A 24,887-nucleotide genomic window follows, 5' to 3' on the forward strand; every position below is an offset into this window, starting at 1 on the left:
TCAGGAGGTGCTAGAGCCTGGAAGGTTAACTGGAAAGAGGGCTCCATCTATATAGCTGCAGGCAAACTGTCATCCATGCTGGCGTAAAAGCTTCTAATGAAGCCGCTTTTGAGGTACCCACAGTAAAGAGACCCTTACTCGTGCTCTCTAAGTAAGCACAATAAACTCACTGGCTCCCCAGATTCCAACCTGAGTGGACCCTTTCCTTTGGTCTATAGTTGATGCCCGATTTGGGTGAACAAACACTTGATTTATAATTCAGAGCCTAGCCTCTAGATTTCAGAAACAAGTCCTCCCACCAGGTAAGGGAAGGAATGTGGAAACGATGAGGGCACAAGCAGTGTGATCAGCGCCAAAGGTCAGCTCAGAAGAAATTTGCTTTCCACTGCCAGACTGAAACATTTGGCCCCCAAATAGCATCATGCAGAGAATGGAGCTGCCAAGCTCGTGCTGAGCCCACTTGACAAACTGGCTCCTCGGTATGTACAGCAGGGGCACCAGAACCACACCGGGCATTTAGGCCTCATCTGTCCCGCCTGAGTTCTGGGGTTGCTCACGAGGCTGGTCCTGAGCCTGAGTCCTCCTGCTGATTGTGAGGGGCTCCGTACTTCCATGTCCTCTTCTGCAGGAACTGAGACTAAATGAGCTGGTACCGGCCTGCCGCCACAGTAACACTGGAGTCCACACACAAGCACTGCCTTAATGTAGGGCCTCAGTGTACCCGAGTGTACTCAGTCTGCTCTTTGGCTCAGAGCCAGGATCCTTGAAGGTTAGTGAGGTCAGAGGGCATGCCCGTGGCCTAAGCCATGCCTGCACTGCCTTCCTTCCGGCTGGAGCTGCCTAGGGTGAGCTGGGCAAAAACAAGGCTTGCAAGTGTACAGGCTTGAAGATGCACCTGGCCCACTCCACTATCATGACTCTGAAGTGCCAAACACATACCAACTTAAATTTCCTGAGCTCACTACCAGGAATGGACTTACAGGTTCGCCCAGCTTCCCCCAGTCCTCAGGGACCCGGCTGGTGGGCTCTCACTCCCACTGTCCCCTTCATCATTACAGTCACACTGAAACTCTATCAGAGCTGTAAGAAGTCGGGTGACACTGACCTGGCCAATAAAGAGGAAGGCTCTTCTGCTGCCCTCCTACCCCAACCTACCCTAGCGCCTAGAATGAAGGGGTGATGGTTGGGGTTCTCGTAGGCATTTTACCCATGTTCCCAGGAGTGGGAGTCAGTGCTGAAGAGGAAGAAGTATGGATAGGAGGCCTCTGCTCTCTGACGAGACCTGCCCCGGACTGGCAATAAAAGAGAAAATTATTAATTAGCCCCGTGGATTTTGACTGCTGTGTTACAACAGTGGACCCACCAGAAGTTCAGGCTCTCCACACCAAGCTTGTGCTGGGGTCTCCCCCACTGGACCTGCAGAAACCCCACTTTCCAGGCAGGGTCAGGGTTTACTGAGTCACCTGCCCAAAATCACACAGCTAGACGATGGAGGCCAGCAGCGGGCTCCGGCATGTCTGATGAGCGACCCTCCAGGAGTACAGGATACGGATGCCCCTGTCAGTAGAGTGGGCAGTCAAGAGAGTTCGTGTGTCTGTCTGTGTATCCCCAGACCAATGCAGAGAAAATGATCAGGAGAGAGGCTGTAGCAGCGAGAACCATGGTCACCTGTCCAGCAAAGCCCTTGGCGAGGTCAGATAGGCCAGTGATAGACAGGCTGGACACAGACCTTCCCTTGAACACAAACTGCTCTACAACATCCCCAAGGTTTTGTGGGGTTTGTTTTGAGGTAGAATCTCACTATGTAGATCAGGCTAGCCTTGAAGTCACAGATATCCACAAGTCTCGGCCTTCCAAATGCTGGGAATTAAAGATATGCATCACCACATCTGGCTTTTTAAAAAGTATTTATTTACCTTTTTTGTTAAGATTTACTATTATTTAACTGTGTATGTGTATATGTCTATGTCTGTGTAAAGATACATGCACACGTGAGTGCAGTTGTCCACAGAGTCCAACAGAGCACATCAAATTCCCCTGGAGCTGGAGTTACACATGACTGTGTGTGGAATATTCCTTTACACTGTATGAATATATGTCACTGAGATTGGTTTAATAAAGAGGCTGACTGACAAATAGCTGAACAGGATAAAGTTAGGCGGGAGAGTCAACCTGAGAATGATGGGAGGAAGAAGGGCAGAGTCAGAGGAGTTGCCAGCCAGATGCAGAACAAGTTGGACACACAAAATGAGACAGAGGTAAAAGCCATGTGGCAGAATGTAGATTAATAGAAATGGATTAATTTAAGTTGTAAGAGCTAGTTTGTAATAAGCCTGAGCTATCAGCTGATCATTTATAATTAATACTAAGCCTCTGTGTTGGTTATTTGGGAAATGGCAGGCAAGACAGGAACATCCAACTACAACTGTGAGCCACCCGGCTTTGGTGCTGGGAACCAAACTTGGCAAGAACAGTACACACTCTGGCTACCTCTCCAGCAAGACTTATTTTCATTTTTATTTATGTCTATGTATTTGCGTGAAGTATGCCACATGTCTCTAGACAACCTAAATGCCCCTTGACTGAAGAATGGATAAGGAAAATGTGGTACATTTATACAATGGAATACTACACAGCCTGATAATTTGAACTCAATCCCCAAGACCCACACAATAGAAGGAGAGAAAACCCACTTAATTGACCTCTACTTATATGTGCTCTCTCGCTCTCTGTCTCTCTCTCTCTCTCTCTCACACACACACACTAATTATAGTGACAGCAATAATAATAAGTCTTGATAACACAAGCTGAAGCTCAGCAGTTCAGAGCACCTGCTACTCTTGCAGAGGATATGGGGTCAGTTTGCAGAATCCACATGGTGGCTCACACAATTGGATGTAACTTTAGTTCCAGAGGATCCAATGCTCTCCTCTGGCCTCTGTGAGCACCTCCATGGTTGCAGTGCACTGTACACACTCCAGCACAAACACACAAAACTCCATGGTTGCAGTGCACACGTGTACACTCAGACACAAACACATAAACTTTAAAAAGACACAAGCTGAGGTGGGTGTGGTAGTCCACCCCTAGAATTACAGCGCTTGAGAAATAGGACCAAGTAGGACTCAAGATCATCCTCACCTACATGAGTTCAAGGTCAGCCTGGGCTACATGAGACCCTATCTCACAAAATTAATAATAATAATAGTTTTAAGATATATGCTGATTTTTTAAAGTTAGATATCTGCTTAAACTTTGTTTAATTTTAATTTTTTATTATGTATGGGCATTTTTGCCTGCATATATGTCTGTGCACCATGTGTATGCCTAACGTCTATGGAGACAAAAAGTGGATGTTGAGAGACCAGGCAGTGGTGGCTCACACCTTTAACCCCAGCACTTGGGAGGCAGAGTCAGGCAGATCTCTGCGAATCTGAGCCCAGCCTGGTCTACAGAGTGAGTTCCAGGAGAGCCAGGACTGTTTCACAGAGAAAGCCTGTCTCAGGAAAAAAAAAAAAAGTGAATGTTGGATCCTCTGGAACTGGAGTTACAGATGGTTGCAAGCCACCAAACCCACGTCCTCTGTAAGAGCAGCAAGTGCCCTTAACCACTGAACCATCTCTCCAGCTCCTGAATTTTTTTAAAGGTGTTTGAGTAGAACGTCATAGGCTACTCCACACAATGAAACAAGGCCACAACACATTGAGACAGACAACCTATACTTCCTTAGTGGATCCTTAAAGCCCGGCAAAGAGCAGAGAACTCAGAAACGTTACCATCACCAAAGCAGATGCAGGGAAAGCCGGGGTCACTGTCTACCCACCCATGCAGAAGTGCTCTATGCAGATGCGCTTTCCTGCACCACACTAGCAGAGGCAAGAGGATCTCTGTGAGTTCAAGGCCAGCCTGGTCTACACGGCAAGATCCAGGGCAGCCAGGGCTACATAGTTAGACCCAGAAAATCAAGTTCCCCAAAGCAAGAAAATCTCTGAAAGACTTGGCAAACTATGCGTCAGCATTGTGAATACAGATGAAATACTCGGCACAGCAAACTGGCAAAGATAATGCTGACATTTTAAAACAGTGGGAAAGGAACTCAAAAATCAGTAAAGTGCTTGCCTTGCAAGCACAAGGACCTGATGTCGATCCCCAGAACCCACGAGAGAAAAAAATGTTAGGTGTGTTAGAATATATATACTTGTGGTTCAACAATGGGGCGGACAAGAAGATCCCGGGCCTCAATGGCCAGCTGGCCAGCCTAGCTAAATCAGTGACCTCCAAGGCAATGAGACCCTGTCTCAAAGGAGTAGGCACTTAGGATTGTCCTCTGGCCTCCACACAGCAGACACCCGCTTGCCCATGACATGCATACACATGCACTGAGATAAAAAAAAGAGCCAGGGGACTGGAGAGATGGTTTGGGGTGCAGCACTTGCCCTGCAAGCATGAAGACTGTAGTTCAGATCCCTGGGAAGTGTGCAAATGCCAGGTGGTTGGCAAGCCTGCAATCCTCGTCTTCAAAGGCAGAGATGGGATCCCCAGATCAGCGTGGTCAGTGAAACTGGTCATACTTGCCGAGTTCTGGGTTTGACTGAGACTCTGCTTCAGTGAGCAAGACAAAAAGGTTATCAAGAATAACCCCCTAGTATCAACCTCAGGCCTACACACACACACACACACACACACAAATAACTAGAAAGCAAAGGGGAGGATGAACAAGAATAGACTCCTTGTAGGAAAGAGCATGCCTCAGGAATGGACTCTGGGCAGGGTGTGTAAGGGCTGCAGGCCTGCCTCCAGTCTGACAAAGACCTGCCGGTTTCCTCCGGGCCTGGCTCATTTCTAGAAGGCTGCCTGGGAAATGCTCCCATGACCCCACCTACGCTGACAGGTTCAAATTGCCTGCCATCTGTGAGTCTGGGGTCAGGAGGCCACATCATCTGGGATTCGAGATCACACAGATGATTTGACAGAAATGACACCCAAGATTGAACTACTGCATCCCAGGTCTCCTGACGTCCCTGTGTGTGACTGTCTGCACCTTCCAGGCAGAAGGGAACTCCGCTGCTCCCTCAGGCAGACGGTTAGTTCTTCAGAGGCTCCAGGATTCCTCCGACATGAAGGGTGCTGAGACAGAAGCAGCACAGCTTTAAAGTACCTTTCATCCTTGTGGCATGGGACTTCCCCGGAGGCCAGCTTTCCACCCAACTTAAGCAGCCTCCTTATTTTTGCCCCACGGGAATTTGATTGGACTTCGGGAATTTCAATATTTGAGACGGGACCTTTCTGTTTCAGTAAGGTGCCCCCACCCTACCCACAGATCCAGCACACTTCATGTCCACTGGTAACACCTCACACACAGCATATAATGGTATTGCTCTATAAGGTCCCAAGGCCTCGGTCAGGCCTATGGGATTTGGGGCTGGGTTTTTCCCACCAAGGATCTGAGCATCCAGCGATCCCCTTCCCTACCCCAGCAGCCTCCCTGCCTCCCATAAGCCTCTCTGATGATGGTACAGGGGAAAGCACATCCATAAACAGCCATGTAGCCCAGTGTGGTAGCACAAGTTGGTCAACACAGCATCCGAGAGTCTGAGGAGGAGTCCAAGCTCAAGTCTAGCCTGAGCTACACAAAAAGACCCATCTCAAAAACAAAGAAAGAGACCCATCAAAGCAGGGAGCATTACTCATCACCCCAGGGGTCCCCTCCCTGGCTGTGCACAGAACATTCTCTAAGCTCTTACAAGGGCAGCCTAGAGCCTCAAACTTCTGAGACCCAGAGAGTTCGGAGTTTCACCTAGGTGTGTGGGTGAACTTGAAGAAGCTAGATGCCACCTAGGTGCTACAGTTGGGGTCTGTAACACACAGAGAAAGGACACACAAGGGAGGGGACACAAGGGGGGAACCTGATGTCACTCAGGTTCCCGACTAGCCTGAACCACAGCAATCCATCAGATGCCCCCTCAGAAAAGCTGAAGGTATATCATACTTAAGATGGCAAGCAGCATTGGAGGTGGTGTGGGTACGGGAGAGCTGGCCCCACCCCTTGCCAGCTCCGCTGAGGTCCAGAGCTAAGGTTTTGAGTTGGCTTTCTTTTTTGTTGTTAGTGTTTGTTTGTTTTGTTTATTTTTTTTTCTGTTTTCTTTTGGGGGTAGGTTACAAACATGGGAGTGGATATGAAAGGACTGAGAAATAAGTGGGATTGGGATGCATAATGTGAAAGTCCTAAAGAATCAACTAAAAAATAGTATGTTAAAAAAAGAAGAGACAGGCTGACATCAGGGCTGAGTCCAGTGCCTATGATTCTGTCACATCAGGTGAATCCCAGAAGCTGGAGAACACAGAAGATGGGGCCAGGATGGAAGGCACTGCCCGTTATGCAACCCAACGCGCTCTGAGGCTCCTCATCAACACTCCGCTGAGGCAGGGCCTGGCCTAGAACTGCAGTCATGTACAGGGCCAGGGAAGAGTAAGGTCAGGCTTTGACCACACTGCAAGACCTGTCCCGCTGGGAGCAGAGAATGGCAGAGTCTCCTCTTCAGTGTCCACCAGTTAGCAGGGAGGGGACCGAGAGGCATGGAGGTCAGATGCATCCCCTCTGGGGCCAACAGCAGAATGGCTGGCGAGTACTGGGGTCCAGTTCTGCTCTAGCCTTCTATTTCTGTGTTGGAAGTATAGGCTAGTCCCCCTCAAATCAAAGTCCCTGAGGTGACCATGGCACTTTGTTCATTAGAACACAACTAGTCTTCAGGGACCAGTCTACGAGCATTCTCGCATTGCCTGGCTTCCAGCTTTATAGAGACTGGCTGAAGTACAAGGCACGGTCTGCAGCTCTGCCCTGAGTCAAACACCTGCAGGAGCAGGAAATGCTGTTCCTGGAAGTGATCCTGTGAACATGGACAGCACACACTTCCCCGAAAGCAAGGGTGAGTACTGGAATATACATAGCCCCAGGTTATCCCAGCCTGAGTCTGCGGCTGGAGAATCCTCAACATACCCTGGTCCCCAACACAAGGCCCAAACACATCTAGCAGACACCTCCAGCACCCACTAGAGTCAGACCCAGGATCTGAGGGGATGTTGGCAAAAGGTCCCCTCCTGATCTGTACCATCAGTTAATACAAGGCCACCAGCCTGGGCCCTACGCATGATGTGGTCTCTGTACAATTCCTATGGAGCTGGGATACCAGAGAACAGATAAGCCAGCTACTTCCTGCCAGATAAGCCAGGCTCTGAGTAAACAGGGGTCCCCATGGCCTTAGTTTGGGTTTTTATTGCTGTGAAGAGACACTATGACCACAGTAACTCTTATAAAGACAACATTTAATTGGGGTGGTTTGCTTACAGTTTCAGAGGTCCAGTCCATTATCATCACGGTGGCGTGCAGGCTGACGGGATGCTGGGGTAGCTGAGAGGCCTGAATCTCACAGGCAACCGGAAGTCAACTGACTGTCAGTCTGAGGGAAGCTTGAACAAGAGACTTCAAAGCCTGACCCCACAGACAAACTTCACCCAACAAGGCAGACCTCCTAATAGTGCCACTCCCTTTGGGGGCCATTTTCTTTCAAAGCACCACACCCATGAAAGGCATTCATGCATCACTGGACATGCCGGTAGCTTCCTCTAGACTCTCAGTCCAGGGGAAAAAGTCAATCAAAAGTCACCCAGTGTACTTACCTCCCCAGGCACAGGTGAACAGTACCCACATCACTTCCCAAGGGCACATGTGAGGTCAGGCCCCCTGTCACCTCCCTGCAGCACGGGTGAACGGTACAACTTACATCACCCTCCCTGGTGACTATGTGAGAACAGGACCTCACGTCATTTCCCCAGAGCACACACGAACAACCACATCCTTGTCACCTCCTATGCCTTCTCCCTGGGGCACCCCTGGGCACCAGAGCTCCCCACCGCCTGCCTGAGCACCCAGAGGACTGAGTTCCCACATCATAACCTAAGTACCAGTAAGAACCACGCCTGTCATCTCCCTGGGATACACTGAGCCTTAGAGTTCCACATCACCTCCCTGGTGGACACGTGAGGACCAGGCCCCGCATTACCTTCCTGGTGGACACGTGAGGACCAGGCCCCGCATCACCTCCCTGGGGGACACGTGAGGACCAGGCCCCACATCACCTCCCTGGGGGACACGTGAGGACCAGGCCCCGCATCACCTCCCTGGGGGACACGTGAGGACCAGGCCCCACATCACCTCCCTGGGGGACACGTGAGGACCAGGCCCCGCATCACCTCCCTGGTGGACACGTGAGGACCAGGCCCTGCATCACCTTCCTGGTGGACACGTGAGGACCAGGTCCCACATCACCTCCCTGGGGGACACGTGAGGACCAGGTCCCGCATCACCTCCCTGGGGGACACGTGAGGACCAGGCCCCACATCACCTCCCTGGGGGACACGTGAGGACCAGGACTATGGAGCCAGGCACTGCGTACTCCTCGGATCTGTTTGCTGTGCTCCAGAATGTGACCAACAAATAGCAGCTATGTTCCAGAAAGAACGTGTCCCCTGGCTACAGCTTAGGAAAGGAAAGAAGGCATGCCTTTAACAACTTCTAGAAACTTCCCCGTGGAGACTCACTCACCAGTCCTCCCTTTTCTCTCTTTTTTCCTTCACACACCATGGGGCCATGCTGTCCATCCGTTTGTCAAAGAAGTGAAAAAATGAGAAAAACCCTTGCTCACGGGGACAGCCATCGTGTGAGCAGAGCGGCAATAAGCCAGTCGACAAGTAAGATCCCCTCAGAGCAAGCACTCTAGACTCAAGGATGGAGAAGGAGTGGTCTCACAGGGTGGATGGCCAGGGAGACCTGAAGGAGGATGGAGAGACACCCCACAGTTCCCTGGGCCAAGAACAATCTAGAAAGTGCAGCCGGTATTAGCAAAAGCCCTAAGGTGGACCCACCAGGCCAGCCAAGCTGTGCCAGGGCAGCAGTGGCCAGAGTTGAGGACTAGGCAGGGCAGCATCATTGGGGAGTGGCCTTCTGTGTAAGAGAGACTTGACCTGCATCTCAGACGTTAAAGGCTGTGGTTAGGTGTTCCAATGCTCAGTCCCCAGATTCCAATGTTAATGACGTTTGCCACTGGGACTGTGAAAAGGAGACTAGGATAGATGAGGTCACCGGGGAGGGAAGGCCACAGTGACTTGATCAGCTTCATAAAGAGACTTAAGCTGGCACACCTCTGTCTCCCAGGCGACAGCCTCTCCCATAAGAAGTGCTGGCAGGGTCTGAGAGATGCTAAGCAATCCCTTGTTCCAACAGAGCCCCCCCCCCCTTTTTTTTTTTTTTTGGTTTTGGTTTTTCAAGACAGGGTTTCTCTGAAGCTTTGGAGCCTGTCCTGGAACTAGCTCTTGTAGACCAGGCTGGACTCAAACTCACAGAGATCCGCCTGCCTCTGCCTCCTGAGTGCTGGAATTAAAGGAGTGCGCCCCCACCACCACCCGGCCAGAGACTAACTCCTAAGTGAAGGTACAGCACTCTAAGGTAGACTGTCAAGCTGAATATTTCTTATGACCTGCCAAAGGACTGGGAGCACCCCATGAGAAAAACAGAACACTGTTTTGTTCTGGTTTCTTTTTTTTTCCTGCTAGAAGGGCTTTTGATGTTTACAGGAAATGGAACTGTCGCTTTATCAGTTTTAAGTTGCAAAGACACATAATCTCCAAGGGACTGTTAGCAACTTGAAAACAACATGCTTGTCCCTCTCAACGTGCCAACAGAGTAGTAAGAGACCACATCCATGCCTATAGACTCAGCCCAGGCTGGGATTCTGTGCCTTCTCTGAGTCCCCTCCCCATGCCCCATCACGTGAATGCCACCTCCTCTTTGCTTATGAAAAGAAGCTTGGCTCAGGAGAGGAGCAATCTGCCCCCAGTAGGGCAGCTGGTTACAGAAGAAGCCAGGATGGGGAAGGAATGAATGCATACAACCGCATGAGAACGCAGGACACCATCTGCACCCATCCATGGCTCCCGAGCTCACTTCAGCAACGCGGGGACTTGCAGTGCCCAGTCCCAGCTCCAGGCTAGCCCCTGGTCACCATATACGCTTCTCTCACTTCTCCTTCCCAGACTCCCTCGAAGGGCATTCAGCAATCTCTCATTTCCCCACTTCGCCAATTCCATTTCCAAAACGATGGGGACTCAACACCATTAAACATGATTTAATTTGCTTTCCCCTAATGACTGGCCCACGGTACTAGGACGTCTCTCCTTTCCCACTTGAAAGGCCTTCGAAGGGGGTGATTTCCTCCCAACAAATTAATATGGAAGCCATTAGGACAATGAAGGGGAATCGTCCTTGGCTTCTAGCCCCTCTTACACGGAGGCAGACCACAGTCCCAGCTAGAGGAGAAAACGGCAGAGAACACAGACAGGTGGTGGGCTTCTGGGGCTCCTTCTGTGCAGGCCCAGTTGCTACTACAGCTCCTACTAACACCAGGAACATTCCAGAGCCCAGGTCAGAGCCGTCACAGAATGGAGTGTTAACACTCCGAGGCATGTGAATGAGAGCTGGCAGCAGAATGACAAGTTCCTGAGCCTATGGGGACAACGGCAGTCCTCACCTGTGCCGGCCGTGGGTCTACATCACTCCTCTCATGCTCCCAAGGCTGGCATCCTTGTTACTGCCATTACAGACAGGAAACCAGGCTGGCAAACCAGGCTGCATGGAACACACTCCCAGTCCCAGCATTTGGGGGGCTGAAGCAGGGGTTCGTGAGTTCAAGGACAGTCGCGGTCTCAAATACCAGGCTAGCCTGGGCTACATGAAACCTTACCACAAACATAAGACAGCAACAGGATTGGAGAACTGGCTTAGCAGTTAAGAGCACTTGCTGCTCTTGCAGAGGACCTGAGTTCTATTCCCAGCTCCCAACCACCTGTAACTAACTCCAGCTCTGGGAAATCTGTCGCCCTCTTCTAGCTTCCTAGACACCTGCACGCATACAGACACGCATATGAATAAAGAATAATAAAATAAATCTAGTGAAGGTTTTCCCAGCGAGTTCATGCCCAAGGTCACATGTTTAACACACACAAATCCTTAAATCCTGTTCTCAGGCCCGAGATCCACAGTCGCCAAAAGACAGGATGTCTGCTGTATCTTCAGGTCACTTGTCAACGCTACACGCTCTCCACAGCCCTCCAGGCCAGACTGGCTCATAACAAGCTTTCAATCCCTCCATGGCCTCCCTGTGAACCATCCTCACAGCCATGTCACTGTGTTTCCACACTCCTGCTGTTCACTGAAGGGTCAAACCCTGGCGGTGTGCTGTTCTGGAATCTTCCAAGGGCCCAACACCAGAACATCCCCAAACCTCATTTTCAGAACACTGTGTTGGACAAGACTAAAGGGAAGCCATGGGCTGACTGGAACTCACCTCTGTCCGGGGTCTAGCTGATGTGGGAATCACACCAAGGGCTAATGGTTTTGTGGGATTTGCTGGGCCTGTCACTGTCCATCCCTGGCTACCCAAGAGAAAGGGCTCCAGAAATCCAGGCACATTAAGCCAGGCTGTCCCCAATGGTCAGGGAAACTACCAATTTCCTCTCTTCTGAGCTATGAAACGAGCTATAAGCCCAGTGAGGGAAGATATCAGGACTAGAACTCTCCTTGAATATTTTGCCTGTGTTAGGAGGGAATAAGAGCACTCGGACATCTTTGCAGCCAGCTAAATCAGTGAGGAATGCAGGTTGGAAGCAGAGAAAGAATCAGAAGGACAGGGTGTGCTTCAGGTGAGCAAACCAAAGAAACCCAGACAAACACACACTACGGCCTGGATCCCAGGGCGGGCAAGGAGACACCTCTCTCACCTGTCAGCTAGCCCTCTGCTCAGAGACCAGCAATCCCGCAGCCTCATACTGCATAAACCAGGCCAGCATTCCACTGCCACTGCCCAACCCAGATGTGCCAACACTCCCCTTGCCAAGCCCTAAGTCAGCAGGCCAAAGGCCTGTTTAGCCCTAACCCCAAGCAGAACAGGGACTGGCAGGTACTCATCAGACCAGGAAGGGCCAAGATATCTAGCAGCTCCACAGATAAGAAACAACAGAAAAGACCCGGAGGGAGCTGCCAGTGCAAGCTAGGCAAAGCCTGGTTTTATCTCCCCAGCTAGGGCTGCCTGAGGACAAACCTCAGGGCACAGACCAATCTAGAGGGCTGGCTCAGCCTCCAGCCCACAGCAGGCCACCAAGCAGGCATGGCGCCCCACTGCCCAGTACTGGCTGGCAGATCCCTAAGGGCTGTCTCACCGATCTGGCACCTGACCTGCATCCCGCCACAGACTGAACCGATCAGCCATCTTCTCAGGAGGTAGCACTGGGCTGCCTGTGGAGATAGGCTACAGAGACTCTGGTCACTAGATAAAGGTGCCCAGAGCCCTTCCCACCTAGCCAGCCAGCCAGCCAGCCTGCCAGCCGCACAGAGACCTATGCAGATACCTATGCAGATAGTCAGCCCTTTTGGAAGTCTCCCAACTTCACCCTGCTGCAAACACAAAGGCCCAGCTGGGCTCCGGATCATAGTCCGATGCTTGCTGCTCCCTCTGCAGCGCCAGCCACAAAACACAAGCACCAGCCGCACAGGTGGCCACTGGTGAAAATGAAAGGAGCTGATATAAGGGTCCCTGTGGGCTCCAAGGGCTCCCCATGCCCTAATCACACCCATTCCAAAGTCTAACTTGTGAGCACCCTTCCTGGCTGGCCTCAAGGGCCCTCTGTGTGAGGCGGGGGTCAGAAACTCTAATTAAAGATAAAGCTCATAATTAACCTTTGATTAATTAAAAAGCGAGAAAACTAATTATTTAACAATGTCATTGGCTTAATATGTGTCATCTTTGGAAATGTAGAGCCCCAAAAGGAGAAAGTGGGGGACTTCTAAAAGGATCCCTGGAGAGGACAAAGCTAGGGATACAACTCAGCAGGTCTCCCAACCTCTGCCCTCATGTGGGTATGAAAAAACCTAGATGGCCAAGCACTGGAGTCTAAGACAGCAGGGACCTGGGAGGGCTGTCTCCTTGCTATCCATCCTCTCTAGAGGACTCCATCAGGGATGGGTAGATGAATGGATGGATGGTTCTGCAGATTTGCCCTCAGGTCGCAAGGCCAGGTCCCTGGTCACACAGTCTCTCAAGCAAACCTATCAAACACCTGGGGGCTATATAGCCATCCCAGAGCTCAGGCCCTTCTTACTATGAGATAACACTGAGTAAGGAGAGCCTAGGTCTGTGGGATCAGGTGGGGAGCCAAGAGGGAACACTCTATATCCACTTGCACCTCTAAGAAGAAATGGGAACCCACACACTTCAATACAATCTCACAGGGTGCAGGAGCTGGCATCAATAAGGATGTCACTGATACCACAGGCATGGCCTCCCCTTCCAGAGATGACTCTGGAGGACTACCGTGGCTAAGAGGCCAAGCAGAGCCTATAACAGTCACAGGTCACACATGGCTAAGCATGGTTCCTGCAGCCAACATGAGCAAGGATGGAGCCAAACTCCCTGCCCAGAGTTTCCCCATGAGTGAATTGCCCAGTTCAGCCATGTTCATACAGCCACTGAGCCACACCAGCCACCCTCCTTCAAGAAGCAGCCCTGTTTTGAGACACTCAGCAGCTCCTTTTCAACAGGCCAGCATCCTTCAGCATCCTGGGGTTCCAGTACCAAGCAGCCCTACCACATCCCCACAAACGCCTCCAGCTGCCCCCACTAAGACTCCTTCCCCACTAGTCCCCAGGCCTGAGTGAGCACAAGACATCTCAGTTGACCTGCCAAGCTCTTGCCAAGCCTAGTCTGCAAATGCTACTCACAAGGACATGAGCTGATTTTACGGGCCAGCAGTTGGCAGTGCGGTGTGTGCCCATGGCTAAGGGCAGCAAGGTGAGCTTACCAGACTGTTGGTTGTTTTTCGTCAACCTGACAAAAACCTAGAAATACCTGAGAAGAGGGATGAAGCACGATTAATAAAAACTCAGAGGCAGATATTAAGGTTCAACCTGAAGACCAGAAAGGCAAAACAGTCAGCCACTGGCTCTTACCTCGACCTCAGTCCGAAATAGTGATCCTGCCTCCAGGAATCTCAGAATGAGACTGTGAGCTCCTCCCATCTTATAATCCTCTCTAGCTCTAGGATTAAGGGCGTGCACCACTACCACCTGGATTCTATGGCAAGCTAGTGTGGCTATTGGGATTAAAGGTGTATGCCACCACTGCCTGATCTGTAAGGCTGACCAGTGTGGCTGTTTTATTCTCTGGTCTTCAGGCAAGCTTTCTTTATTAAAATACAAATGAAATATCACTAAAGAGGGAACCACCACTGAGAAAATGCCAAAGAGCAGAGAGGGCCCAGGGGTCTCAAACTTTTTATCACCAAGGGGTTGGGTACAGTGTCCCATATCACCCCAGCTACAGGAGATCAGCACAAGGCTCCACATCACCGCAACTACAGAGGCTGGGCATGAAACCCCTCATCACTCCAACTGCAGGTTTTTAGCACAGTTCCCCACATCACCTCAGTTTCAGGGGGTCGGCATGGTTCCCCACATCGCCCCAGATGCAGGCAATCAGGCACAGTGCCCCACATCCAGAGATCAGACACCGTGTTCCACAGCACCGCAGGGATCTCTGTTCCAAGTTCACAGCACACACCTCATGAGTCCAGAGAAGCTGCCTCTCCACCCAGAAGGCCTGACCTCACAGCTGAGGCTGCCACTGGCTGGCCCCAAGCTGGCAGCAGGACTCCTACTGACCTTTAGAATAAGCACTGCACCCTGGAAAGGTCTGCCAAGGTGACCAGAAGTGACACCATCACAAGGAGCTGCTTACACTTTGCTATTTTTCTTTCTGTTCTCCTTCCTGGTCTCATTCAGAATTTTCTGCCACAAACATCAAACTGTCAAGCTTCACCAGACACAATTAATGCTTGGGGCACTGGGGAGAAACAATTAACCAATTAAAGCTTAATTAACTGTGGACAAAAACAAAAAAAAAAAAAAAAAAAAAGAGGCTTGCACCAGTTGCCACGAGATGAGTGAAGAAAAGCCAGGCTCCTCGTCCCCAGGTGGGAACTAGCTGGGTAGAAAGACACTCAAGCAAGCAAGAAATGACAGAGATGTTTGCTTACACACAGGACAGGAAGGGTGGCCCTGCAGACTACAGGAGAAACCGAGGTACAAAGAAAGTGGTAACGAGCACACACACCGCGGCACACGATGGCCACAGCGCGTCTAGAGTCTGTCCGCAGCTACTTCCTTGGGTGTGGGCTCCTGTTTCCTCAGCGTCAAAGCCTCAGCGAACAGAGAGGGAGTCCACAGGTAGAACTGTCATCTCCCAGCACCCTGGCACTGTGCAGGGTGTCACGCGTGCTTCCAGGAGTGTGCGCACTAAACCCTGACACCCGGGTCTGTAGCTCTGCAGAACAGCGCTGTCCTCTTAAGAGTTCCCGTCAAGCTGCACCCCACCATGTCCTTTCACACCTTGTCCTACACTAGGCTGAGCGGACCACCTGCTGGGCCTGTATTTACCTCCCCCCCCCCCCCCCCCCCCCCCCCCCCCCCCCCCCCCCCCCCCCCCCCCCCCCCCCCCCCCCCCCCCCCCCGTCCATTGTATATGCAGCTCTGAGCTTTCCACACTGTCCATCAAAACCAGGAATTCCACTGGGAAGCCCTCTGTAAACACCTCGGCTCTCTGCGCCATTGTAGCCCCACCGTGGCCAGCTACCATGCAGTGGTCCTGGGCTCTGCTTTTCCAGTTGCTGAGGCTGTGTGCCCTAGCACAGGCTGAGCTGAGCGGAGGACACAATAGAGAGACCCATCCTCCACACAATGCCCATGACATCTCCCACCAGGAAGACCAGGAAACCCAGCCACTAGTCCTGGAACTAAACCATGCCAATTCCCAAAATTCTGGGTTTTCTCGGCTTAACCCCATCCACAGCAGAGGTGCTGCTGGCATCATCCGGCATATGAGCCTGCTCCAACCAGAGGGGCTGAATCTCAACCATGAGAGCTTGTCTGAGGACTCACCCTACAAAAGAACACTAGTATGAGACCAGCTCATCCACAAGAATGAGCATAAGGCCCAAGGCCCCCGCATCTCACTTTAAGCTGGGGCAGATATCGCTCATCAATAGCTGAGCCTCAGCAGCCATGACTGAGTGTTCCAGGAAGCTACTACCAGTCAAGATGAATCAGTGTTATCAGTCAAGCCGCTCCCTCTACAGACAAGAGCACCTAAAGTCCTAGGAGAAGGTAGTAGGCCACCCAAGTTCCCACAGCTCAGAAGGTACTCCTGCCCAATTCTAAACCATGGCGGAAGGAGTCTTTTCCCATACGTGATGCTGGGCCATCCAAGAAGCCTACATTCACAGGACCTTCCTGTGCCACACACCTGCTCACAAGCACACCAATTTCGTTTTCTCTCCAAACTCTGACCCCACAAGCTCCAAACCCTTCCTCCTGCTTCCATCCCTCCGGCTTACTGCCCTCAGACACCGAGAATCATAATCCCCAAGAGGATACCAGCATCCAATGCATCACCATGGCCTCCAAAACAGAGTCCTGCCCCTCATCACCAACACTGGGGAAGAAGTATCAATTCTTCAGCCGTGGGCTCCTCTCAGCCTCAAACCTTGCCCATTTCCCAGCAAGCCCAGAGGACCCACACACAGTGGTCTAGCTCTTCACAGGGATGGTGTTGACAGCAGGGTCTCAGCTACTGATCCAGAAGCATCCTCCTCCTTCCCACCTTCGCCAGCCAGCAAGAAGTAAGCAGTTTCTGCCTGGAAGAGGAGGCCAAGTGGAAGCCTCAGAGCTGGACACAGTCAAGAGTAGAGGGCCTGCCCAGATTGCACAAGGCCCCAGGGCCATGAGAGATACAATGCTCTCATTGCCAGTAAAAAGCCAGAGGCACACCGTGTGTGTGTGTGTGTGTGTGTGTGTGTGTGTGGTGTGTGTGCATGTCTGTGTGTTTCTACACACACACACTCAGAATGTCTGATTGTCAAGTTGCCCCGAAAGCGTGGCCTAATAACCTCCTCCTGAAGTGACACCCACTCGCAGAGGTGTGGAGGGGATCCTTCCAAGCAGGACCTGGAAAGCCCTTGCCAGCAGCCCCTGCCAGGGCTCTGCCGGGAGCCCTGAGGCTGCTCCGCTCCACGGAGGCTGCATTTTAATAAGTAATTAGTACGGAATGGATGCTGCGAAAGGGCCCAAGTACCTCCCAGACAGTATTAAGCCAAGGCGAGCAAATGAACTTGGCGCAGCAGGAGCTGGTGAGAGCCACCAGCCAGCGGGAGAGAACCTCGGGAGAGCACAAGGCTCACTCAGCAAATTTCCTGAACAAATATTAAGGGAAAACGAGGAGCCGCAAAGAGGCTTGAAGCCTGGGTATGGAGATCTGAGTGTCCGACCAATACCCATGGTTACTGCTGTCTCTGATCAGATAGGGCTGGAGACCCGTCCATACACACGGGTGCCAAAGTTACTGAGACTATCCCTCCACACACTTGACAGTAAGCAGGGCAGGGTGGCAGGTTTGTGACATCGTTAGAGGCTTGGTAAGGCCAGCACTCCAGGCAGCTGAAACAGGCCATGGGTACCCCTGCCCACTGCCAAGGGTCACAGCTTGATTCTCAAGAGCTGCCACTTAGAGGACATACCACAGGAAAGACATACAGCTGCCTTATCTGGTCTCTTCCTCTGCAGTTCCTATGGAAAAAAGATCCTTACACCCATTTCACAGACTGGAACACTACAGCAGCAACATGGGAGGCAGCCCAGTGACATCCGGGGTCTGCCTTAGCACCCTTCTATTCAAAAACTCTCAGCTGAGCCACTTTACCAGGCTGCAGGAAATACCAGCAAACATGCCCCTCGGCCCACTCCCATCCAGCGTCAAGTTCAGAGGACAATGACAGCAGATGTCTGTAGGTGACAGGTCAATGCAAGGGGTCACAGCAATTACGGGGGACAAAATAAATGTCTGAAAAGACAAGCTGGCTTCTGTCTGTGTCAGCTTTACCTGGCTGTACTGTGGGCTCTGTGGAAAATGCTAGAAAAACTAATGATGCCTGCTTGGGACCAGAAAGGAGAGGGGCATCGAATGTCAGAGGAATGAGCACGGGGCCCATAAACTGCTGGAGAAATGTCGGGACCATGGACAGAGAGAACCGAAGGCTCTCATAAGCACTGCAGGGCACTGGCAGGTAAGCTCTGTCTCCCACTGCCACAGCATAGCCAGCTCCTCTGGGGACCCAACTGCTCCGCCAGGCTGAAACCTGGAGGCGACATCCTTAGCTGTGATGTGCCCAAGCTTCCAAACTCTCGCTTTGAGCTTCTTCGGAACTCTTCCTTTCGGCAAAATGTCGCAGAAAATGCCACACCGGAAAGGCAGGGCTGCAGCAATTCAACTGGGCTCCATCTTTCCAGCCTCAGCAGGAGAAGCTAAAACTCCATAGCCGGGGAGAAGCGTCCAGCCTGTATGGCTGCCATCGGCACAGTCACAGACATTATCCAGTGTCCCACACTCTCAAAGGTCCACTGTTGGCACTCTCCCCTGAGACACAGGCATATTACAGCCACTACCCAGCAGCTGGTCAGCTTCCACACTGCCCCCTGGCCTCCATACTGCCTTAGAGCCCCCAAACCACCTCCTGGCTTCCACGCCACGTTCTGGCCTCCTCACTAACCTGCCTCCTATTCCTTTAAGTTCCCATGGGATGCAGGCACTCCTGAGTGGAAAGGACTCGGCATACGGTACCAGTGACAGACAGATACCAGCCATGACCTCCATGAAAGTGAGGCTCAGAGGCTGCTGGGTGGAGCCTAGGCACCTGGGTAAGCAATGCCAAAATCATCTAGGGGCCTGTCGGTCCATGCCCAGCTCTTGTTGAGGGCCAGGTGAACTGCTGCGGAAGTGTGAATCGCAGTGACTCTTCCAGTGAATAAGGGGCCCACTGATTAGGAGCACAGCTCCATGTGACCCACCCAGCTGCTCCCTCAGTAGCTCCCTGTCTGACATCAGGCTGGTGTCATCGGTACCACCTGGTGGGGCTGCAGGCTCCAGGTGAGACCCCAGCTGGGACATGCATGAGTAGCCTAGGGACATCACTCTGGAAACCACAACTCTACCAAGGGAACAATCGGCCTCCTGTCCCTAGTAAGACCAGACCTCCTGGAACAGCCAGGGCTCCATGCCTCTTGCAAGACTCCCCCGCCAGAGGCTCAGGCCTCTGCCACACCTAACGCGCTCACACAGATGCACTGAGACAGGAACTCAAACGCATCCCCCGTTGGGACGCGGACGGTGTTAAGTGAGAATGCACTCAGGATGCTGCCAGGAAGAGAGGAAGCGGGAACAGGGGCGAAGCTGCCACTGCGCCATCAGGGCAAGCCTCACTTAGCAGAGCCAGGGTCTGAAAGACACAGAGGAAGCATACAGCTAAGAGGAGAACCCAGGAGGCCCAGGGGAGGTTTGGAAGACCCTCCAACTTAAGAAAAAATGCTGAGGAGGGTGGGTGGGTGCATGCCTTTAATCCCAGCACTTAGGAGCAGAGACAGGTGGGCAAGCGGATCTCCGAGTCTGAGACCAGTCAAATCTACAGAATGAGTTCTAGAACAAACAGCCAGGACTAGAGAAAAGCCCAGTCTCGAAAATTTTTAAAGGCCTTCCAGTGATGGGTGGGGTAGAAGGGACTCCCTGGCAGCACAGGTCAAATGGCTGCAGAGGTGAGCAAGCAGAAGCAGGAGAAAGCCCAGGGGGCAACCAGAGGCACACAGTGGGCCTAGTTTCCCTCCTGCAGGCAGGAACTACAGCCTACTACTTTAGGACTCTGAATGCAAGGGCATGACTGCTCCCAGGTAAGGCTGAGGAGATTTACTGTAGATATGAAGGAAAGCACAGCCAGAGGCCTCTGGAAGTGTAGAGCGAACTGGATGGGGGGAGGGGCACCTGGGAACCAAGAGAGCTCCTGGGAAACAAGAGGTCAAGAGGGCATGTAGCCAAAATAGCTGAGTTGTATAGGGAAGAGAAGCTCAGGAGGGCTGGAGAGGTTTAGGGTATGGGGGCAGGATAACTCTGTAACAGGTACTTGTGAGTAGGGAGAGACTGGTGGCCAGAGTTGACTTTGGTATGTTAGACTAGGCAGCTCAGTTAGCTATTTGTCTCTCTGAGACCTAACGGAAACCACCCTACTACCCTTCCCCTTCTCTGGCTCTCCCTCCTGCCTTTCTCCCTCCTTCCCCTGCTTCCTGACCCTTCAAAGGACATGCTTCATCTTTTGAGACCCTGTGACATGCGCCTCAACCTAAAAAGGCAGGTTAAAAGGCTCAAAACTAGTGGCTACCATCACAGACAGAAATGTTAACAGCGACAGGCCTTTGTCCCTCCCTGTTCCCTGCTCCAGTGCTGCCCAGGGCTCCCTACATTGCAGGCCTGGCTATGGGACCCCTGCACACAGAGGATGTCCAGCAGTGACTGGACAGATAGACGTAGAAGTGAGGCTAAGGAACACCATAGCCCAGCAGGCAATGGAGCTGGACCTCACAGTGCCAACTTGAAAAAGGTGGGGGGGGGGGAGCTACCCAGCCATTGACCCCGAGCAGGAAGCTGGCCACTCGCTGTGAGCCTCAACTTCCTGTTCCACACAATGAAAGAATGAAGAGACATATCAGCACAGAGGAGGACTGACATAAACACGGTGCCAAACCACAGGGCGACGCTGCTGCTGTCCTGATGATCTGCAATGTCTAGGAGCTGAAATCGCAGAAGAAAGCAAACAGACTCCCCTCTCCAGGGTCCCCACCAAACTTCCAAAGGGTTTTTTGCTGCTGTTATTGTTGTTGTTCCAAACTCCCAGAAAGAGGCTATGGGTGGCCATCTATGAAATGTCCACAGTCCCTCGTACCCCAAGTCCCAGCAACGGAACAGACACGGCTCAGATAGGACATATAAGAATGAGAAAAAGAGAGCATGGCAGGGACGAGGCGAGCAGAGTACATCCTTAAGTGGACAGGCACCTCACTGCCTGGCCCCAGCCCTGCAGTCAGAGCCTGGCTGCCCTGCAGCACAGCTACCCTTGGCAGTCTCCAGGACAGGACTTATCTGAACTAAAACCTATTATCTTTAATGTAACTCTTCGGAAAAACACCAGGGAAGGCAGCCAGAAAGACACTTCCGGAACTAAATTCTGGATCCCTCACGACTTGCTGGAACTGGTAGGGTGAAGGACCAAGAGCAGGAAGAAAACACTTACACTAAAAATGACAAGAACCCAAGGATTCATTTCCGTGCAGACTCCCTCAAGCGATGCCTCAAGAGCCAGCCACGATCTTCCCAAAGGATTAAGACGACACAAGGGTCAGGTCTCATCCAGGCGATCGGACAGTCCTGCTCTCTCAGCCTAACCCCAACAGAACCTGGAGGAGAGGAGGTACCAAAGGCAGCACAGGAGCCGTCAGGTCAGCTCCGTGTAGAGCCAGAGCCTCCGGACCACCGCTGGCTGCAAGCAGAGCAGGCAGCGAGATTCACACTCTGCTGGACAGACCTTGGAAGCAGTGCCCCCTGCTATCTACAAATGGGGCTTGGAGAATCCCAAAGGCTGCATTCTGGTGAAGACAGATCAGAGACACACCCACCCTGCTGGGCTCCAGAGTTCCAGAACTTAGCTACCAGGCTCTATCCTCCTAAGGTGCAAATATTATGTCTTCTACAAATGAAATCGTTAAAAAAAAAAAATGCAGGGGCTGGAGAGATGGCTCAGTGGTTAAGAGTACTGACTGCTCTTCCAGAGGACCCGGGTTCAATTCCCAGCACCCACATGGCAGCTCACAACTGTCTAAAGATCCAGTTGCAGGGGATCTGACACCTTCCTACCAATGCACGTAAAATAAAAAGTTAAATAAACCTTTAAAAAATGCAAAAGGAGAGGCTGACACCTCCCTATGACAATCTGGGTTGGCCCCTACTAGCACTAGTGACCAGACAATGGTAGCAGCGTCAATTTCTATCTGAGGGAACACTACAGTGGCTAGCCCTGTTGGGCACTTCCCACTCCCATCCTTTCTCTCCTCACAGTCTCACACATCAGGGTCTGAAGCAGTGGTTCTCAACCTGTGATCTCTCGACCCCTTTGGAGTCAAACGACCTTTTCACAGGGTCTACCGAAGAGCATCAGAAAATACAGACTTTGCATTACAATTCATAACAGTAGCAAAATTACAGTTATAAAATAGCAATAAAAATAATTTTATGGTAGGGCATCACCACAGCATGAACTGTATTAAAAGGTGCAGCGTTAGGAAGGTTGAGAAATGCCGGTCTAAGGGCACTGGGTTAGGTTATCCATTCACCCAGCAGTGGTGTAGAGGAGCCTGATCTGCCCAGTCCACCCTCAGGACTGGACAGGGACTGAAGCAGCCAACAGGCAGAGGTGGGCTGGGGGTCATATGAGCTCCTGTAGGGCAAAGCATGAGACTGGACTCCACCCCTTAGCTTGGCTACAGGGTCTGCACAGCAGGGTCACCTCCAGCCCCAGCACCCCACCCTATGACTCAAGGTCCAAGCCCACAATCCACTCCCATTTCCCATAAGCGTATGCTGGGGCAACGCCAGGGAAACAGGCTAGAGGCCAAGGGGAAAAGCCCCGGTGTAGCCCCTCCATCCCCACACAGAGCAGGCACAGTACACTCACTGCAGGGTCAGAGATGTCCTGTCAAAACTGCTGACAAGGACAAGGGCAACCCTTCTTCATAAACAGCTTGACCACACAGTTGGCCGAACGGATGATGAGAGCTAAATTCAGATTTATGTGTCTTACATCATGCATTCCGCCATAGCAAATTAGAATCAAAATGAAATTACATGAAATTATACACAGAACACTCCAGGGCTGTGTGCTGTTGAACAAAACATAGGTTTGGTTGGATGTTCCCATCTTTTTCTCTGTATGGTTATTCAATATCTGGGGTGTGGAGTGTGTGTGAGTGTGTGTGTGTCTAAGTCATCAGCTCCTCCTACCCAGAGTGCTGTGGCAAATTCATCTCAACCACTTCCAGGGACAAGACCAAGAAAGAGTCCCAAATAGATCTAACAGATTAAAAAGCCACTCATCGAACAGAATACCAAGCAAGGCACCATTCACACACCCAAGCAGAAGGAAACACAATTCTGTATGTGCATGATAATACATCAAACTCCCTGCACCTGCCCAGCAGTCAGGACCTCCATACATTACATAGAAACCTTACTACCCACTACCGGGCCTTGGCAGCTTTCTGGAACCTTGATGCAAATCTCCTAGACCCCACCCCTTCATTCGTGCATGCTTGACAAACCTACAAAATCACGCCCATAGCGCCAAGTTCTGATGATAGCTAGAGACCTGGTCCCCCAAGTCAGAGCTGCAGTGGCCCCTATATGCTTTTATAGCCAAAAGAAACCTCTAAAAATTGACCACTCATAGAAACAGACTCTCAAAATGAAGACTCCCAGGACACAGAGACCTGCTGGGGCCTGAGCACTGAACTGGCTCTGAACACCACATCACAGGGAAACCCCTTGAAGGACAGGTCTCTCAACACTTACAACAGCAAAGTTTGCTCTCTCAAGCACATCCTGGACGGGTGGGCTGTTTCCTCAAACACCCAGTCCCTGAGGATCATCCTCAGGGCAGTCAGAGCCTCTGCCTCTTCCACCAGCAGGCAGCAGCCACTGGCTCAGAGGCCAAATCAGCTGTGGGGGGAAGGGTGGGCAGCAGAGAGGCTTGAGGAGACAAACCAGATTACAGGTCGGCACTTCAACCCTCAGTGCCCCAACCAAAAGACGTTACAGTCACGATTCTACCCAACTAGAGTGACAGAGGGCTGGAGGCATGCCTTGGTTGTTAAGGCGCTTACCTAACATGTATGAAGCCCCGAGTTTGATCCCCGCCACTGCATAAACCAGTGGTAAGGAACACCTGTGACCCCAGAACCCAGGAAGTGGAAGCAGAAAGACCAGAAATTTATGGTCATCTTCAGCTACATATGGAATTCAAGGCTGACTTGAGCTACATCAGACTTTGTCTTACGGGGAGGCAGGCAGATCTCTGTGAGTTCGAGGCCAGCCTGGGCTCTTACACAGAGAAACCCTGTCTCAGGGGAAAAACAAAAACAACAAACAAAAGATGAGTTACCAACATTTTTATGGCACCTAACATTATCACTCCATACCCATTCTCATCAGGAAGCCACGAATAGTCAGAGTCTCTAAGGCCTTTGCATCTGCCTGGCCTAAGGTTCCTCTCTCTCACCAGGGGGTGGCCAGCACTCTCAGTTTTTAATGGCATCCCCTAGATTTAGATGTAGGTGGTTCCCCTGACTAAGAGAGGGAGGATCCACCCTCCTGCTCCACCCTGTCACACAAGCCTGGTTTCAGCACCTTCCCATCAGTGACGCGGCTCAACAGGCACGGGGTTGGCAGCCAGCCAGCCTGTGCGGCCCACATGACCCAGTGCAAGCGTGTGTCGAGGAGCCCACTCACCTTCCCGAAGTCTCGCACATCAAAGAGGTCAAAGGGGTCAAACAGCTCGCTGTTCCTTAGTCCAAATTTATCGTGGCAGACTTTGAGGAAGGTGCGAATATTCTTCAAACACAGGAACTGGAGAGAGAAAGAGACATCAGTAAGGGGACAGCATCTCAGAAAACATCAGTCACAGGAGCTGCAAGGTCCTGCGCGTCCATGCAGACAAGAAAAAGAGGGAATAGGCGTCTCGGCAGCAGGAGATTGTCTCCAGGCTGGGGAGGGGGACTGGAGCTCAGAAGCTCTGCAGCCTAGGTACTCCCAGGGTGGGGAGCCCTTACATTCATGTTGGTTTGCAGGTGACAGGTGACA

General features: G+C 51.7%; 1 protein-coding gene across 3 annotated transcripts in view; it reads right to left on the bottom strand.

Annotated features, from left to right (window-relative positions):
* Vav2 (vav guanine nucleotide exchange factor 2) overlaps nt 1-24,887 on the bottom strand; it is a 185,033-nt gene that overhangs the window by 120,853 nt on the left and 39,293 nt on the right. For all 3 annotated transcript variants that reach the window (XM_050154926.1, XM_050154927.1, XM_050154928.1), the window contains exon 2: nt 24,537-24,653. In XM_050154926.1, the coding sequence (XP_050010883.1) occupies nt 24,537-24,653 (117 nt within the window). The remainder of the gene's footprint in view (nt 1-24,536; nt 24,654-24,887) is intronic.

This window comes from Alexandromys fortis, unplaced genomic scaffold, assembly GCF_014885135.2.
Source record: "Alexandromys fortis isolate MF-2015 unplaced genomic scaffold, M_Fortis_MF-2015_v1.1 scaffold_72, whole genome shotgun sequence".
In the NCBI taxonomy this organism is placed as follows: Eukaryota; Metazoa; Chordata; class Mammalia; order Rodentia; family Cricetidae; genus Alexandromys; species Alexandromys fortis.